The 17731-nt window shown below is 44.4% G+C and overlaps 2 protein-coding genes across 5 annotated transcripts; one reads left to right on the forward strand and one right to left on the reverse strand.

The window, feature by feature from the left end:
- On the forward strand, nt 1-5588 carry ccdc177 (coiled-coil domain containing 177). The gene is made up of 3 exons (XM_077560069.1): nt 1-356; nt 1771-4386; nt 5303-5588. The coding sequence occupies exon 2, from the start codon at nt 1777-1779 to the stop codon at nt 4102-4104; it is 2328 nt and encodes a 775-aa protein (XP_077416195.1). The 5' UTR covers nt 1-356; nt 1771-1776; the 3' UTR covers nt 4105-4386; nt 5303-5588.
- Nucleotides 4981-16906, reverse strand: plekhd1 (pleckstrin homology domain containing, family D (with coiled-coil domains) member 1). Of its 4 annotated transcripts, none has more exons than XM_077560072.1 (13): nt 15839-16892; nt 14908-15001; nt 14745-14834; nt 13668-13747; nt 12644-12735; nt 12530-12582; nt 12338-12432; nt 11144-11237; nt 10791-11008; nt 9443-9575; nt 7856-8000; nt 7639-7782; nt 4981-6220 (listed from the first exon to the last, which is right to left on the reverse strand). In XM_077560072.1, exons 1-13 carry the CDS (start codon nt 15991-15993, stop codon nt 6051-6053), a joined length of 1563 nt encoding a protein of 520 aa, XP_077416198.1. In that variant the 5' UTR covers nt 15994-16892; the 3' UTR covers nt 4981-6050. The 4 variants fall into 4 exon arrangements, with proteins under 4 accessions (XP_077416198.1, XP_077416199.1, XP_077416196.1 ...); XM_077560073.1 differs by having other exon boundaries at nt 13668-13744; nt 15839-16220; XM_077560070.1 differs by having other exon boundaries at nt 7639-8000; nt 15839-16906.
- Nucleotides 16907-17731: the final 825 nt, after the last annotated feature.

The following is a 17731-nucleotide window of genomic DNA, read 5'->3' on the forward strand; positions in this document are numbered from 1 at the left end:
CGTCACTATTGTGAGCATATTGGGCTGAGAGCAGGCGGGGCCAGCACGGAGGCTGAGGCGAAGGTGGGGGATGTTGCAGCACAAGCGACGATTCTGGACATCATCGTAGAAAAAGCAGACATTCGGCTGGATTCTTTTTTTTTGCTATATTGTGGAACATCTCTTGCATCCAACCATCCGATCGGCCGCGACCTGCGAGTCCGAGTGTCGTGATGCTGAGGCGGCGTGACGTTCCGCGGAGGTGGGGGAGAGCAGGGCCGAGCGCCAGCTGATGTTATAATGCGGGGAACGAGGCCCGCTGGACGGATTAAAGAGGAACAAAGCACCGCTCCAGGCGACGTCTTGCACACTGGCAGGTCAGCATATATTTTGAATTCACATTCATTTTTGGAATATGAAAATGGGCTGTACTCTTTCCTCATCTTTAGTCAATGGGGGTGTGGGTGGGGGTCCGAGGCCTTCATTTTGTTGTAGAAGATTCTGGTAACATCATTCTCTATGGCTAGGCCTCTCTAAAAGGGGGCTTGTTACAGTCTATTTCTGGATATACATATAGATTTATTTATACATTTTTTGGGGCCAAAACCTTCCTCCATGAATTTGCTGTGGTGTTTCATTCAGACATAAGTAGTGCTTTGCCGCCAGAGGCAATTTCAAACCTTTTGGGTGTGTCTAAAAGATCATTCCCCAAAATGTATATGTGATGTCATAATTTGATTAGTTTGCATAACACCGCACCTAATTTGGTTAAATCTCCACGACTTGTAAAAATAGGCCGGGTCTAAATCTGCCACTTTCAAGCGACGGCTCAGCAGGCCACAGTGAGCTCTAGCTGTTTGTTAGGAGATAGGATCCGTCAAAGCAATAATTTTATATTAGACATGGTGTCTAAGGACAATAATAATGAACAGGTGAGTTTTACGGCGAATATATCACCCCCATAAAAAAAAACAAGAAGAAAAAAGAAAATTTTAGAATGCTGAATCATGAATCGGGTGGGTTCACTCTAGTCAGAAACGCTACAGCATCAATCGACAAAGCCAAAAAGCTGCAGAGCTGCAGTGTTGTCGGATGCACAGAAGGTCTTCGTGTACAGTACACTGCATGGACCATATGCACGGATACGCAGGGAAATCGACGCATTTGGTAATGAAGTGCTGCTTCCACCAGTGAAAATAGAATCCATATTTGAACTGTCAATGTGGTGCTCTTTTTTTTATTTATTTTTTTATCTTGACACTAGTGGAAGCCGCTTGTGTCATTAACACTTTAAGTCTTTTCCCTGTCCCCAAGTAGTGGATCTGTCTTTCTGGTTTTGACCCGAATTGGGTTATTGGACGGAACTATATTTTGAATCATTCTGACGAATTTTGAGGCTTGTTTCTGGGTTATTTATTTAACCCAAATTTTTGGTACAAATGATAAAAATAAAAAAAATTCCCCCCTCCTTTTTTTTTTTACCCAATTTGGGTTATTTTTGACTGTGACATGGTAATGAGACACCTTAGTACTGTTTTAAAGCAGGGAGGGAGGGGGGGGGGGGCAACATGTCTCGTTTCTGGTAGAGTGAACAATATTTTTTCAGAATTCACTTGGCCTAGTAAATCGGCCCAAAATAGAGCTTCTGTTACAGGGTGGATGCTTGTGTGTGATGTCACTTCCCTGGAGGCAGAAAGTCTCATCTGCTATAAAGAATCACATGTGCACGCAACCCTCCCCCCGCTGACCACCTAATTGAACCCTCTTCCTGTTCCTGTTCCTTCATCGTAGCCAACCATGGTGGACCCGTCCGAGGCAGAGGAGCAGACCACCAAGTTCGTGGCCCCGCAAATGGGTGCCCCCGCCGTGCAGGTCCCCGGAGACCAACGCCTGCCGGACCAGGCGGACGGCGCCATCGCCGAGGAGGAAGGCGACGCCGGCGACTTCCAGACGCCGCCCACCGGCAGCTCCGAGCCCAGCCCCTGCCACACCTCCTCTCCGGCGGTCCCGTCGCCTCCGCCGCCTCCAGAACCCGACGGCGACCCGTCACCCAAGCTGCACCTGGATTTGTACAACTTCGACTCGCCGGTGGCCGAGGGCAGCCGTTACGTGTTGACCAGCCCGCGCTCGCTGGAGGCGTGCGCCCGCTGCGGCGTCAAACCCGTGGAGCTGCTGTCCCGGCCGCTCTCCGACTTTGCCCGCGAGGCGCCCGGTCGCTCCATGCGGGTGGCGACGGGTATGTTCGAGGTCTACGAGCGGGATCGTCACGCCAAGTTGCGCCACTGCAGGGAAGAACGGGAGCGGATCGTCAGGGAGGAGAAGCGGCGGGTGATGCAAGCGGCGGTTAACAGTTGCGCGGCGGCGATGGAGCAGCACAAAGTCACCAGCCAGCCTCCGACACAAGAGACCTCCAGCTCAGCTACTGATTCGGTTTCAGCTTCCAAACCAAGAGCATCTTTGCAATCCAAACCATCCAAAGTCGGGTCCGCAGGTCCCAAGCAGTCCTTTGGTAAAACCCCGCGGCCGGCATCAGGAGGTCCTCCACCGGTGGTCCCGAGGTCTTCTGGGGGCAAACCCTCCAGCACGTTCCCCAGACCCACACCGAAAACTCCGGTCTTCCTCAGAGCCAAATCCACCTTGACGCCGTCGGTGTCGAAACCGTCCAACGGTTTGTTTTCGCAGCACAATGGACACTCTCACCCCAAGGTGCGAGCAAGAAGCCACTCCTTGGAGTCCCTGCAGAGGAAGGCCGAGCCCGTCTGCTCCTCGGCGTCCAACACCACCACATGCACCTCCTCAGAGTCCGGCGCCTCGTCATACAGCTGGGACGGGCCGCGGGACCACTGGGCCAAAGTGTCCAGCCCCCGCGCTCGGACCCTGGCCGCGTTCAACTCCCTGATGGGCCGCAGCCTCAGCCTGGGCGACCTGAGCCACTCGCCGCAAACCACGCAGAAGGTGGAGCGCATCATGAGGGAGGTGAAGCGGCGGGGCCTGAACGCCGTGTCGGAGCGCGACCGCAAGATCGCGGCGCTGATGCTGGCCCGGTACCAGGAGGAGGACATCATGAGCCAGACCCGCTACGTGGCCCACCTGCAGTGGGACAGCGAGCGGCGGATGGAGGAGCTCCGGCGGGAGCAGGGCGAGCGCAACAAGCAGCGGGCGGTGCAGCACGGGCAGAGGCTGTGGCAGACGCAGGTGTCGTCGCGGCAACGGCGGCTCAGCCGGGACGAGCGCCGGTCGGCCAACGCCAAGATGCGGCAAGCCGAGGAGAGCGAGAAGCAGTGGCGCGAGCTGGCGGAGCGGCAGGAGCGCCACCGCCTGCATAAGCTGCAGCAGGCGGCGCGCGAGGAGAAGCACAAAAAGTCTCTGCAGGAGCAGAACCTCAAGGCGCTGGAGGAGGAACGGGCGGCCATGTTGGAGCAGGAGCGCCTGCTGCTGAAGGAGAAGCTCACCATAGCCGAGCTCAAGCGGCAGGAGAAGGAGCACCAGGCCCAGGAGGAGCGGCGAGGCCTGAACAAAGCCGAGCGGCGCCGCCACGCCGCCCTCATCCAGGAGATCACCCGGCGCGAGCAGGAGGAGTACGAGGACGCCAAGCGGGCGGCGCAGGAGAAGCTCAACCGCTCCCTGGAGAACTACGAGCACATCGTGGAGCGCCGAGGCCAGGAGCTGCGGGAGAAGGCCAAGCGCGAGGAGGAGCAGATCCAGCGAGCCCGCCGGGCCGCCGAGGACCGGGAGCGGCAGCAGCAGAGGCAGCTGGAGGCCCGCGCCCGCGAGGCCGACAAGCGGGCCCGGCAGGCGGCGCTGGTGGCCGAGGAGCGCGCCAAGGAGAAGGCGCAGCGCGCCGTGCAGAACCGGCGGGAGAAGGAGCGGCTGCAGCGGCTCAACCGGCAACGCGTGGAGGAGGAGGAGCAGCAGCGGCGGCGCGAGCTGCTGCAGTCCATCGAGCGCAAGCTGGAGAAGAGCGAGCAGATCTTCAAGGAGAAGCGCGCCGTGCTGGAGAGCGCGCGCTCGGTGGCGCGCGCCTCCTTCCACGTGCGGGACAAAGTGCGCGAGGAGACCAACGTGCGTACTTTTGACAAAATGGCGTTGGAGGCTCAGCTCAAAGCCGGCCTGGATGACAAATAGGACCACTTGAAAGCTTTAACTCCCCCCCGTTGCCCCTCAAAAAAAAACAACCTTTTTGTTTACTTACATATCATCAGAAACTGCATCCATCCCTCTTTTGTGCCTCCATGACGACGGACCAGGCTCTTAAAAAACTCCCTCAGGCAGCGGCGCAGCATTAAAGGACAGCCCATAAAAAAAAAAGGAGGAATTCATCTGGAAAATAACGCTCCGGCCCAGATGATGAATCAGCAGACGTCCTCATTCACGCTCTGTTGGCCATGCACAAGCTAAGGGCTACAGGTAAGCACGTCGACCAGGAAGTCCTCACAAGCTCTTCGTAGTGACGAGATTCAAATCATCATGAAAAGGATGTGAACCATTTTCTGAGAGCGCATTGACTGAACTGTACGCTAGCTGACTCCTGATGCTAATTAGCTCGTGCTTAGCTTAGCTTACCTATAAGCTTAGTCAACCCCCTAAAAAAAATATTCTTTCCAATAATACCCCCCCCCCCCCACTAGTCTAAATACGGCATTCTGATGATTACTGTATTGCGTTTATGGAATCTGAATTAAGCAGCAAAATCCACTCGTTTTTATCCATCTTAGGAGGCGGCCATTTTGCCACTTATGTCAACTGAAAATGACATTACAGTTATTACATTACCAAACTCAGAAAACAGGTGAGCCGTGATTGGTCGTGAGCAACTGTGATGTCATCTTCAGTCGACAGCAAGTGGCAAAATGGCCCGCCCCCTAAGATGGATAAAAACAGGTGGATTTTGCTGCTTAATTCATATTCTATAAATGCAATAGTCATCAGAATTGCCGTGTTTACAACTGTGACATTTATATGTTGTGTATCGTTAAAACAAAAAAACTCTTTTCACAAGCCTTCACACAAAAAATATGGAAAGTTTAATTGTTTTTGTGGTAATAGTTAACACAACATGAAAAGATTGTTAGGTGGAAAAAGTATGTGATCGCCATTGTTGGTTAAAGCTGTCCTATAAGAAAGATACAGATTGTTTTTTTCTTTTTTCAAGAAGGATTTCCTGATACATTAGCTAACCTCAAAGTTGTTGTTTTTTTTAAACCCGTTAAATGTAAGCCGTTCATCTGTTCAGCGATTGTTTATCCCATAGAACGAAGACATTGTTGACAGTTAGCGGATATTAGCATTAGCTGCTAACAGTGTTCCCCTTTTGTCATTTCAGGTCCAAGAGATGACGAACCAAGTCGTTCCGAGGAAAAGAAGAACTCTCATTAAACTGCACACGCAAATGAAAAATGTTAACCTTTTTTTTTTTTTGGGTGTGCAAGGTTCAACTTTATTTCCATGAACGTTTTTTCTGCCCCCCCCCCCCCCCCCCTCTCCTCAACAACCGTCCTCCATTCCTGTGTACACATGTTCAAGTGTGGCTACAATTCAAAACAAAACCGGTTGTGGCAAGAAAACAATCAAAATCAGAATAAAACAATCTTTTTTTCTTTGATGATGGATTAGGCCTCATGTCAATAACAACCGCCATTTTGGACCCGAAACATCCTCTCTCTAGCCCAGGCTTATCAGACGCCGTAGTGTATTGTTCTTAGCTTAAAATCTAAAATTGTATGATTTAAAAAAAAAAAAAAAAAAAAAAAAGTAACTAGCATTTGGTTTTGAGTTACTATGGTGACATAAAGACTCAAATTAAGGGTTCATATCACCACACAAAAAAAATGCTAGGCTGTTTTCCGAACCCACTCGCTGGGTAGCCGTGAATTTTGAGCAGATAGGTACAACTCTCCAAGGGTCCTCGCACCCCAAAGTTCTAGAACAATAGACGATCTACTAGAATAATCCGCTATAATGTAACCTTAACGCTAACGTCGGCCATGTTTGTTGTTTACGTTCCGAGCTCACGCGGCGTGTTTTCCCTGACGTCTTAACAAACGTGGGTCACGCCTACCTCCAACCCGGCGTCAGTCTTGGTCAAAGCTGGTGGCGGCGTCCTTGCGCGCTATGATCTTGTAGACGCTCTCCCGGAAGCTGCTGTCGGAGGTGAGGCGGCGCGCCGTCTCCCTCAGCTCCTCCATGCTGCTGCCCACGCCGCCGTCCATGCTCGCCGTGGCAAATGACTTGGAGTGTTTCACTGGGGAAAAAGGGAATAAGCGTAGTCACGTCGGCGCTCGTCCAGTGTACCACATTTGTATATTTGAGGGGGGACCAAATTTAACAGCTGACACACCTCCACCAGATTAAACGTACAACACATCTTCAGCAGACCATATTTCATTCATCCGGTTCACCGCGTTGCGTTAACCATGTCAGCATACTGAAAAGAATTTAAAAAAAAGGTGGTGTGCACCAACTACAAAAATAGAGCACTTAAATTTTGAACCAAATTTAACAGCCGGTGCACCTCCAATGTGCCCAATTGTACATCTGACGCACTTTCCAGCGTACCGTAACATCTGGCATCTCCAGAGTACGATATTTACATATTTAACTCATTTGCTCCCAAAAACGTATAAATACGCTCTATTTTAAATATTACCATGGCTCCGAAAACGTATTTATACACTTTATGTTTTTTTTTATGCTAGAGCATACAGAAGGCTTTGACGCAGCCTCTGAACTGAAAAGAATGCTTGAAGCAATGGTAGTTATTACAAAAACGGCCAGCAGGTGGCGGCAGAGTATAAGAAATCAACCAGAGCTATTTTGCAAAAAGGCTCCCCCCGCCCTCCAGTGTTTAAACAGATTTTTGAATAATGATGAAACTTAGCTATATTCTAAGCTATATTCTAATGCTAATTGCTGCAAAACAGAAAATTAAAAATATATTAAAAAAATCTACATTTTTTCCTGATGAAATACGAGACAAATTTTTCTTTTGGTAGGTTCCATGTTTTTATAGCAATAGAACACAATATTCTGTGGGCCTTGCAAAATCAGTCAGAATCCAGTAAAACAGCGAGGAGCAAAGGGGGTTGCTTCAGTGAAAATAGCTGAGAGTGAATGACTCACATTTGACTCGCTAAAAGTACCATATTTACATTTATCACGTCTGAAGCACCTCCGGGGTATCAAAGTTACATTTTTAAATGTTCAACGCAGCATATTTAAATGGCAGACGCATCTCCAGTTTGGCAAATTTAGCAATTGACACACCATTGGAGTACTTTATGTACATATTTATTTAACGTCCACCACAGTGTACTATATTTATCAGGCCACACACAATAAATACACTGTATTGACATATTGGCTCCTCCAATGCACCAAATTTAACGACTGACGCACCTCAGCCGATGTACCCAATTTTGCACCGCCAATGTAACTTATGTACACACCTCTAATACACTATATTCACATTTAGCACTAACGCACCTCCAATTAATCATATTTACATAATATTTATAGCGGTATATTTCCGATGTATCATGATTTGCAAAATATTTATTTTCCCCGCGCACCTTCAATCTTTCCCTGTAGTTGTGATTTACCACGGGTGTGTTGCGCACAACATCATTGATCAACATTTCGTGGATATCGTGTGTGACTTACACCAGTGTCGTCTTGAGGCTCTCCTCTGGACGCGGCAGCTCTTGATCCTGCGCGCCGCCGCCTTGTGCAGGTAGACGGCGTTCTTCATGATGGCCGGCAGCTTGGCTTCGATCTCGGCGGCGCAGATGCACTCCTCGAAGAAGCCTGACCGACACGGCGGCGATATCAAGACCGACGTTCAAACGGCACCACGTGGACGTACGCCGGCTCAACTCACGCCGCAGCTGAGTGACGTCGCCCCTCATCCTCTGGTCTCGCTCGCTGGTGCGATCCAGAGAGTCCAGGCCTTTCTCCAGGTCTTGCAGAGCCTCCTCGGCCTGCTTCAGCCTCTTCTCCAGCTCCATGCGAGACTCCATCTCCGCCTGACGGCAAGGAGATTTTAGCATTTAACTCTTTCACTGCCAATGACGTCAAAAGATGTCATCCAATTTTTATTTTTTAAATTTTTTGAAACGGGTGGGGGGAAGCCTTCTGCATCTCTGTTGAAAGTTTCAATTAGGTCTGTTGTGCCTAAGGACTATTTTTGGCCCCTAGAGGGCAGCAATGACTGTCTTTTGACAAGATCGGATGGGCGTCAGTAGAGGCGGAGCTAGAGCGTCGAGCAGGAGATCAGAATGGAAAACAAAGGAAAAATGGCGACCGTTTGCGAGGAGTTCACGCCCAAGCCGTTTTATTTCAAAGACAAACGCATCGACCAAAGCTAAAAGAGCACATTGATGACAACAATGATCATCATCGATGATGATGATGATGATGACTCCGTGGATGGAAAGCATTGACGCGGCAGTAGAAGACGTGGGGGGGAAGCTAGATGGCTGAGGAGGAAGTGGTGCCCGTTTGGAAAGCAGCTCTCTACACTTACAAGACGAAAGGGATCGACCAACGCTAAAAGAGCACTTTGATGACGATGATGATCATCATCGATGATGATGAAGGTGAATCCGAGCTTGACGGCGAAATTGGAACCGCTGACGCGGCGGCTATGACGGTGTCATAAACGCGGAGCACAATTGAGCACGCACAGGCGGACGTTCGATCGGACGACGAAGAGTGCCCCGAGTCCAATGCATATTCATCGGAGGAAGTGTACAGTCTGCTACTTGCTATTCCCCGGAAAAAAAGGAAAGTGTAACATGTAACGTTTGCACGCGAAACGGACAAAGTGAAAGTAAACTGTTGTGCAAATCCTGCTGCGTCTCCTTGCACGCATGGGAGCGTTACAAAAAGAAAAACTGTATTTGAAACATCCACATAATTGTAAATAGTACCACAGTTGCACACATTTGTAAATAGTTTGCGAAATTGTTTTGTCAAATTGTTACACTGTTGAATGGAAATAAACGTATTTTGCAATCAAAAAACACTTTTTCATTGTTGGTGAAAGCGTTTTACAGAAGTAAAGCACTATTTAGGTGTTTGTGGCATCATTCATGGACAAAAAGAAGTGTACAATTCACTGGAGTGCATGAAATAACATCGTTTCACAAAAAGCTCTTTTTCTCTGTTTTTTGTTTCAAAAGAGAGAATTTCGGTGAAAGTAACCATTTTCTATTGTTGATTACTGAAGAACGGAATAAGGTAGAAACAAACTCTTTTTTTCTGATGAAAGATGAGCGTCCAATCTTTCATTTGGTAGTATGTGTGTTTCCATAGTCCAAACACAACATTTTCTGTGGACCTTGAAAGATCAGTCAAAATGCTTAAATCGGCTGGCACTGGGAACAACGCATTTCTGAAAACGTCTGGCAGTCAAAGAGTTAAAAGCTGCTTAACGCGAATGTACCAGACTGCGTGTGTGCGTTACCTGCAGCTCGGCTTCCGTCTGCTGCTTGTCGGCGGTGAGCTGAGAGAGCGACTGCTGCAGCGTATTGGACTGCGATGAGTAAAACTCTCGCTCCTGCTGCAGGACTTCAGCCCGCTGTTGGTTCTCACGCAGCCTGAAACAACAATAACAACAAAATATGAGTTCGGATTGTGAGATTAAAACCCACAAAGATACGATCAAAAAAATGACATGACAGTTTTAGTCAAATTGAGATTAACATCGGACGCACCTCCAGCGAATCAAATTTGATGTACGACACACTTCTAATAACATACTTACATATTTAACTTCCAATATATCAAAATTAGGTAATATTTATGACCAAGACGGTGCAACAGTTACCTTGAAAAACTGGTTACTTGATTTTAAAAGTAATCAAGTTATATTGAAGTTACTTTTTTTGAGTAATGCGTTACCGGCGTCACTGTTTACATCATATTTATGATTGATGCACATTCAGCGTATCATATTGACCAGCCATAGCACCTCCAATTTTCCTAACTGTAAGTCTGATGTGATAAAAGCCAGCTTTGACTGCGTGAAAGGGGCTAGTATTGAACAGAAGCCTAACGCAAGTTGGACTTCTGCTTCCACCTACTGGCCGATCTACAAACCTGCACAACACGTAACAACCAAAACAAAGAGACACGATTAGGACTTCCCAGTCGATATAAACCTGGCTTGGCTGACACTCGATGCTTGCACTTCAGTAGCGATCAATGCACATTTTTCCACTAGCATTAGCATTAGCAGCTTGTGTTGTAGATTTTGAGGTGTGGGCGAACGTTACAGTTTAAGGACAACGTTTGAATTTTAGGACAGACATATGGGCAAGATCAATCATGAAGTAAAAAAATAAATAAAGTTAAAATTAATTACAATACTTTGTTACTTATACTAAATGTAATTACCAGTATAATTAATTTACCATTTATGTATATTTATAAATAACTCACTAGACTTTATTTGGTAGTTGGAATTTTGGAGTAAAAAAATAAATAAAATCGATCTACTTTATATATCTATAAACAGTCAAATCTGATAATTTTGCAGTGGCCTTTTCATTTTCCCTCCCAATATGTAAAACATTTTCATTATTTATTTTATTGTTTATAGTAAATCAATTTTACCCAATTGAAATTGTTGAGATAAATACATTTTTTGAAAACATGGCTAAATGAAATGCTTTGTTTTCACATCCTAACTCATGCTTACTTATAATTTATCAGTTATGAACCAATTATTTCATACCTAAATGTAGAATTATTTGATAATTATTATTTACAGAAAAAAATCTATTAAAAAATATTACTGAAAAAACTCTTACTTCTCATCCGCCTGCTCTTTCTCCTTCAGCAGCAGCTTCATCTGCTCCTCGATGTGGTGCAGATCTTGCAGGAGGTCCAGATTTCCCAGCTCCTTCCTGCTCTCCACCACCTCCTCCTCCTCCTCCTCATCGCCCACCTTCTCCTCTTCCTCCTCCTCCTCCTCTTCCTCCTTGGCCTCCAGCAGCTTCAGAGTTCTCCGCTTCTCCTGGGAGAGTTGCTGCCAAAACACTCGAGAGGTTCGGATCGGAACCTTTTGCCACCCGTTCTCATTGATCCTGAATGTCAATGATGTCACGCCGGCATTGTTGGGTAACGCGTTATGTCGGCGCCGTCGATAAAGTTGCAAACCTACCTCGATGGACTTCTGCAGCATGACGGTGAGGCCGCTCAGCTCCTCCTTCTCACTCTCCACACCTCGCAGGGATTGAGTCGTGCCGTCCAGGTCTCTGTCAGAACCGGACGGTTTTGTCCATGCAAGTAGAATTAATAGCGAACCCTTGAAAAGCCTACTAGAACATCTGAACATTATCTGGGCTTAATCAGACTGCGGTAATTACAGTTAACTCTTTGACTGCCAGACGTTTTCAGAAAAGGGATGCCGTGGGTGCCAGCCAATTTAAGCATTTTGACTGATCTTTCAAGGTCCACAGAAAATGTTGTGTTTGGACTATGGAAACACACATACTACCAAATGAAAGATTGGACTCTCATCTTTCATCAGAAAAAAAAAGTTTGTTTCTACCTTATTCCGTTTTTCAGTAATCAACAATAGAAAATGGTTAGTTTCACCTCTGTTTTGAAAAAAAACGTCTTTTAACGTCTTTGGCACTCCTCCATAGGATTTTACTAAACGTTATTTAACGTTTTTGGCAGTCAAAGAGTTAATGAAAGCTAATGAAAAAAAGAAAAAGAAAAAATATATATATATTTATATTATTATATATTATATTTATATATATTATCTTTCTTTTCTTTGGTCCCCCTTCGGGTCTCCTGGCGGCCCCACGACTCTGGCTGGATTTTGAAGTGTTCGGTTTAGGTGAACGGTATGGGAATTCTCATTTATTTATTTATTTTTTTTCTCACGCACGCACGCACGCACGCACGCACGCACGCACACACATACAAAAAAAAAAAGAAAAAAAAAAAAGGGAGAACAATGATGATGACATTTCAAATGATCAATACTGAGATCTCCCAGAAAGAAAAAAAAAAAAAAAAAAAAAAGGGAGAACAATGATGATGACATTTCAAATGATCAATACTGAGATCTCCCAGAAAGAAAGAAAAAAAAAAAAAAAGCTTAGTTTCACCTCTGTTTTGAAACAAACGTCTTTTAACGTCTTTGGCACTCCTCCATAGGATTTTACTTAACGTTATTTAACGTTTTTGGCAGTCAAAGAGTTAATGAAAGCTAATGAAAAAAAGAAAAAGAAAAAAATATATATATATATTTTTTAACTGCTTAAAAAAACTACCGGTATATCTTACGTTTATATAACAACAAATCTGCTTCACTTTAAATCTGCCAAAGTTACATCCTTACAATTTAATTTGCTCCTGCTCGGCTTTGAGTTCCATCACTACTTCCTCGTATTTCATCTTTTCCTCTTCCAGAACCTGATTAAGACGCTCCAGCTCCTGTAAACAAACAAATAAATAAATAAATAAATAAATAAAAGAAGCCTGGCTGCATGGAAGAGGAATGCTTAAGAACAAAAAAAAAAAAAAGCCTTACTTCTCTCTGTGCTCGCTGGAGGGTGAGCTCCTCCGTCTCTTCCATCAGCTTATCTGCAAGAGGGACACACTGGGTCGCTCCATGCTTCGAAAAAGACTTGCACGCACAAATTACCCAAGTACTCCTGCTTCTCCTTGGCCAGTTGAAGCCCCTGAGCCTCCAGACTTTCGATCATGGCCTCCCCCAGCTGAGCGTTCTTCCATGTGCTGTGGACAAAAACACCAAAAATGACAAAATCGTGTACCTAACTTTACCTTCAGGTCTTGCTAGCATGTGGAGTAATACACGACTGATGTGCAAGTCAAACTTCTACCTTTTTCATCGATTAAAAGTTAAACATTGCGTGCTCAAATGTGGCATTTTGTAAAAAGGTACTCAAAAAAGAAGTCAGTAATTATCTCAAAATATAGAAACTATTTTCATACTCATTTCAGAATATCAGCTAATATTAGGCTGGGAAGCCAGAGGATTTTCTATAAACAATCCCCAATGAACGCTAGCATAGCAACTGTTACAATGCAAGAGTTCATGACCCCAAAATACTGACCTCTGATTGGTCTATTGCTATTTGTTTTGAATAGCGCAAGATTCCCCGATCCTGGTTTTCGAGTCCTGCAGATTTGAGATGTTTCCGTCCTCCATTGCACCTGATGCTAAAGATCAGGATTGTTTGATAGGAATCAGGTGTGCTGGAGGACGGAAAAATGCCCTCAACGACCAGGTTTGGGGAAGCCTGAAGTTGAGTAACAGACACACAGCTGAAATATGGGTCACTGTGACTCATTCCGCTATGCCAGGTCAGATATATTCATTATCCTCCGCAAAGAAGGACTAATATTACGGTCTTCATGTATGTCTATATAATACTGCCCCCAGGTGGCCACAAAAAGGAGCAGCACAACATCCATTGGATTGATGCAAAAAATGCCACAAAAACTGTAGAATTCTTCACATAAAGTACAACGTTATAAAAAAATAAAAATAAACATTTGTTAGGGAAGATTTCCTTTCATTTCAATGGGGAAAGCTAATTTGAGAAATGAACGTTTCGAGTTCGCAAGAGTGGTCACAGAGCAAAATAAACTTGCATATCAAGGCACAATTTGTATATATTAATTAAGGTAAAGGGGTTTGTTACACTTTGCCCGAATCCTGCAGCATCTCCATCCAGTGCAGCTGCTCCTCCTCAGACTCAGCAGCCACCACGATGGTACCCTGCTGGCCACAACAATGTTGCACATCATTTAGAAGGAAATCTTACAACATTTTTCCATCACCATCAGTCATTTTCCATTGCGGTAGTCAGAAGCCGCTTGGCAGGGTTGTAATAGTTTAAAATTTTTCATTATATTTTTTTTGCTTTGACTTTTTTTTTTTTTTTTTAATTAATTTAGTTTAATTTAGTGCATTTGTTAATTTTATTTTTTAAGTAGATTTCATTTTAGTTTAGGTTTTAATCTTATTATTTTATTTTTTATATAGAATATTTGTGAAGTGCAACAGCCGAAAATTATATCTACCTTGATAGTGTTAAGAGTCCAACTGTTTTTATTTTTTTTAATAATATGGTAACTAGAAATTTGTATATTCAGAATTTCATTTCCTTGAGAAAAAAAAAATCTAATTCTATAGTTACCATGTTATGATTTTCCACCTTGACTAAGAAAATAATTTAAAAAAAAAAAATAAGGAAGAAGGAAAAAGAAAACATTTTGCACCCCCAACGCTCCGCTTGGACTATAAATAGTATCATTCGTCCATAAAGTTGTTTCAAGCACACCCACGGCATTTCTTGTAATCCTTAATAACGTTAACTAAAACCAAAACGAAAAATAGAAATCAACTTACAAAGACTAACTTCAAACATGCTTTTTTATTCTGTCAGAAAAGTTTTGAAGAGCATCAATTTGCCTGATATAAAAAAATAAATGAGCGCCACTGCCACCTACTGTAGTGGATGTGCAATTACACTTACAAAAGAAAAAATATATATTCCCCAGGCTACGTGCCCTACGCTCCACTATTTGAAGAACTGCCTTAAAGAAATCTGACTGTATCCATAAAAAAAAAAAAAAAACTCCATCCATATTCCTTCAAATACAAAAAATTGGAATGATGCGTTCAATGCATCATGGATTTCGCAATATCCCTGCCATTTAGAATCAGCCCTTGGCAAATCGTTGACACAAGACGATGACATAGTCAAAGTGCTCACCGAGAAGTCTTCCAGGCTGATCACGAGGCCAAAGGGCATGCCCATGTCCTCTGTGGGCGTCACCACGCATCCTCCCAGAGGAATCACTCCCTGGAACCACACAAACACACACAGTGAGTGAACACGTCACCCAGGAGGAGGCCGCAGGGCGACGGAAGTTGACCTTTGGGTGGATGTTGAAGATCCTGCTGCTCTCAAAGCTCCTTTTCTCACTCTCAGCGTAGTACAGCAAAAAGCTGTCTTTGATCACGAAGAATCTTTGCAAGACAGAAAGTAACTGTCACTCAAGCAGGAAGTTTAAAAAAAATAATAATAATTTTTTTTTAAGTCCATAACCATAAATAGATTGAAACCAAATGATTTTTGTTTTATTTCATGCTCACCACTTTTTGCCTTTGAATCACACTGTTGTAACCCTTTTTTCACTCAACTAAATTAAATTGGTGGTCGCTCTTAACTCTTTGACTGCCAGACGTTTTGAGAAAAGGGATGCCGTGGGTGCCAGCAGATTTAAGCATTTTTGACTGATCTTTCAAGGTCCACAGAAAATTATGTGTTTGGACTATGGAAACACTCATACTACCAAATGAAAGATTGGACTCTCATCTTTCATCAGAAAAAAAAGTTTGTTTCTACCTTATTCCGTTTTTCAGTAATCAACAATAGAAAATGGTTAGTTTCACCTCTGTTTTGAAAAAAACGTCTTTTAACGTCTTTGGCACTCCTCCATAGGATTTTACTAAACGTTATTTAACGTTTCTGGCAGTCAAAGAGTTAAAGTACATGACCTTTGACCTTGTGCCGGTCTGCATAACACAAATTGACAAAAAATAAATACAAGCTGTGACCTTCAGCCCCCGCACAAACGATCGCAGAGCTGTGACGCCTTTACGGTTACGTCACCAGGATGCCGAGTTTACATCATCAACACTCTTACAACGTTCACAATTAAGACATAAACTCAACCTATTTGCTGTAAGAACATTGCTCAAACTCTTCAATAATGGACACCAAAGTCATCACAAACCCTAAGGAGAGCAGTTTCTAGTATTTTCAAGCACAAAAAATAAACACCGGTCGTAGAAGCTTCTGACCTGCGGGACCACTTTGCCGAGGGCCGTCCGAAGGGTCTCTTCCAAAGGATGCCGTGCAGCTGCACCTTGGCGCTGATGTCCAACGCTTCCGAGTCGGACTGCTCCATGGACGACCAGGGCGAGAACGCCGAGCTTCTGGACGAGGACGGGAACATCCCGCTCGGCTAGAGAAGAGGAGGAGGAGGAGGAGGAGGGAGGGAGGCGCTGGAAGCTGAATCAGATTCGTGAATCCATTTGAAAGAGAAAATAGTCAATAACAATTAACCCGCTGCGCACGAGCATGCTAACAAATCCTCAATAAGTCAGTGAGGCAGAAGGATGCAGATGCCAATACACGCTCATCAGCCAGAGGCAGGGAGGGAAGAAGGATTGGGGGTGGAGGAGGATGGGGGGGGGTGGTGTTGTGAGCGTGGACGCTGGAAAGTCAATTGCGCTCCAGCCAGTAAAAGCTGCGCTTCAGATTACTGCACGGGAGCAGTTTTAAGAGCAGCATTATGACTGCGCTGAGGCTAAACACATGCACTGTCAGATTAATGCTCACAACGTAGATGAGAGCATGGCAAAAACATGTGTCAGAGGATGTCGAAACAACATGGGTCAGAAAACGTGTCCTTTTGTACCAAAACACGGGGCAGAACTATTAACGTGTTAGAACATAAAAGAACATCGGTCAGAACTCGTCAGACCGCGGATACTTAAGTGTTAAGAATATATGGTAACATGTACATGTGGCGGAACGAAACAAACCTGAGCCAGAAAAGGGGTTATAATATATGATAACACGGGTCAGAATGTGGCATATTATATCACAACATGGGCCAGAACATGATACAATGTTACAGAACGTATCCTAACATAGGCAAGAACACAGGTCAGAATGTTTCATATTAAGGACAGAACAGAACATGTCAACGGATGTAAACGTGTTAGAAATGTATAATATATGAAAACATACGCCAGGACATATAAGAAGAAGGGTCAGAGCATGTGTCAAATCCAAGATTAACATGCTAGAAGATCTGAAAACATGGATCAGAACCTATTTGAACATGTGGCAGACCTTGACTATTAACAGGTTGAAACATGGGCCAGAACCGATTGAAGCGTTTGTCAAGACAGAGGTCATAAACGTTTGTTAGAATTTTTGAAAACATGGGTCGGAAACCAGGATTATAAGTGTATTTTTTCATTATAGTTTTTTTTGTTTTGACTTTTGCACTTTAAACTCAGTTGTAATTAGCTTTTAGAGAAGGTTTGTTCATTTTTATTTTTCCTTTCTTCTTCAGTACAGATACAGCAATACAGAAATAAACACATTTAAAATTAAGCTCCTGTATGATAATTGACAGATGAAAAGCAATGTTGAAACGTGTGAGAACGTCGGTTGGAACCGAGAGTCGGAATGTGGGTCGGAAAATGTAAAATCATGGTTCAGAATTCAGTGATTCCCAATTTCACTTTATTCTATTCTGAGAATGATCACAAATGTATCTTTTGTTCATCTAAGATAAATATATTGAAAGCCAGAGCAATTGACTGCTCGTCCATTAGATGGCGGAAGGTACACCTCACCAGCAACTCTGGTTAGAATCCGGGTCACTGCACCAAATGAAAAGTTGTGTTGGTGGAGAGTTTTAAAGATTTTTTTTTGCATGTAATTCAGCTGTCGTGGCACGATGAAGGTTGGGAAACACCGGTTTTGAACATAAAGTGTCAGAACGATGACAGATCGCAGATAATGTTGACAGCTCAGCATTAAGAATATGAAGGGATTTTCTTCCGTTTGCTCCGGTCATCACTTGGCCAAGCATATATACACGATATATGCCTCGTCACTGTTGGGAGGAAAAATGTGTCCAAATTTGGTCAATTTCATATTTGTTCGCAGAGGTC

This window comes from Vanacampus margaritifer, chromosome 1, assembly GCF_051991255.1.
Source record: "Vanacampus margaritifer isolate UIUO_Vmar chromosome 1, RoL_Vmar_1.0, whole genome shotgun sequence".
In the NCBI taxonomy this organism is placed as follows: Eukaryota; Metazoa; Chordata; class Actinopteri; order Syngnathiformes; family Syngnathidae; genus Vanacampus; species Vanacampus margaritifer.

What these genes read in the sequence shown, in the direction of transcription:
- ccdc177 (XM_077560069.1), top strand. Translation starts at nt 1,777, where the DNA reads ATGGTGGACCCGTCCGAGGCAGAGGAGCAGACCACCAAGTTCGTGGCC.
- plekhd1 (XM_077560070.1), bottom strand. Translation starts at nt 15,993, where the DNA reads ATGTTCCCGTCCTCGTCCAGAAGCTCGGCGTTCTCGCCCTGGTCGTCC. An exon ending in GGAGAAGCAGGAGTACTTGG is followed by an intron (nt 12,583 to 12,643) that starts GTAATTTGTGCG and finishes TCCCTCTTGCAG; the next exon opens with ATAAGCTGATGGAAGAGACG. An exon ending in AAAGAGCAGGCGGATGAGAA is followed by an intron (nt 9,576 to 10,790) that starts GTAAGAGTTTTT and finishes TTGTTGTTTCAG; the next exon opens with GCTGCGTGAGAACCAACAGC.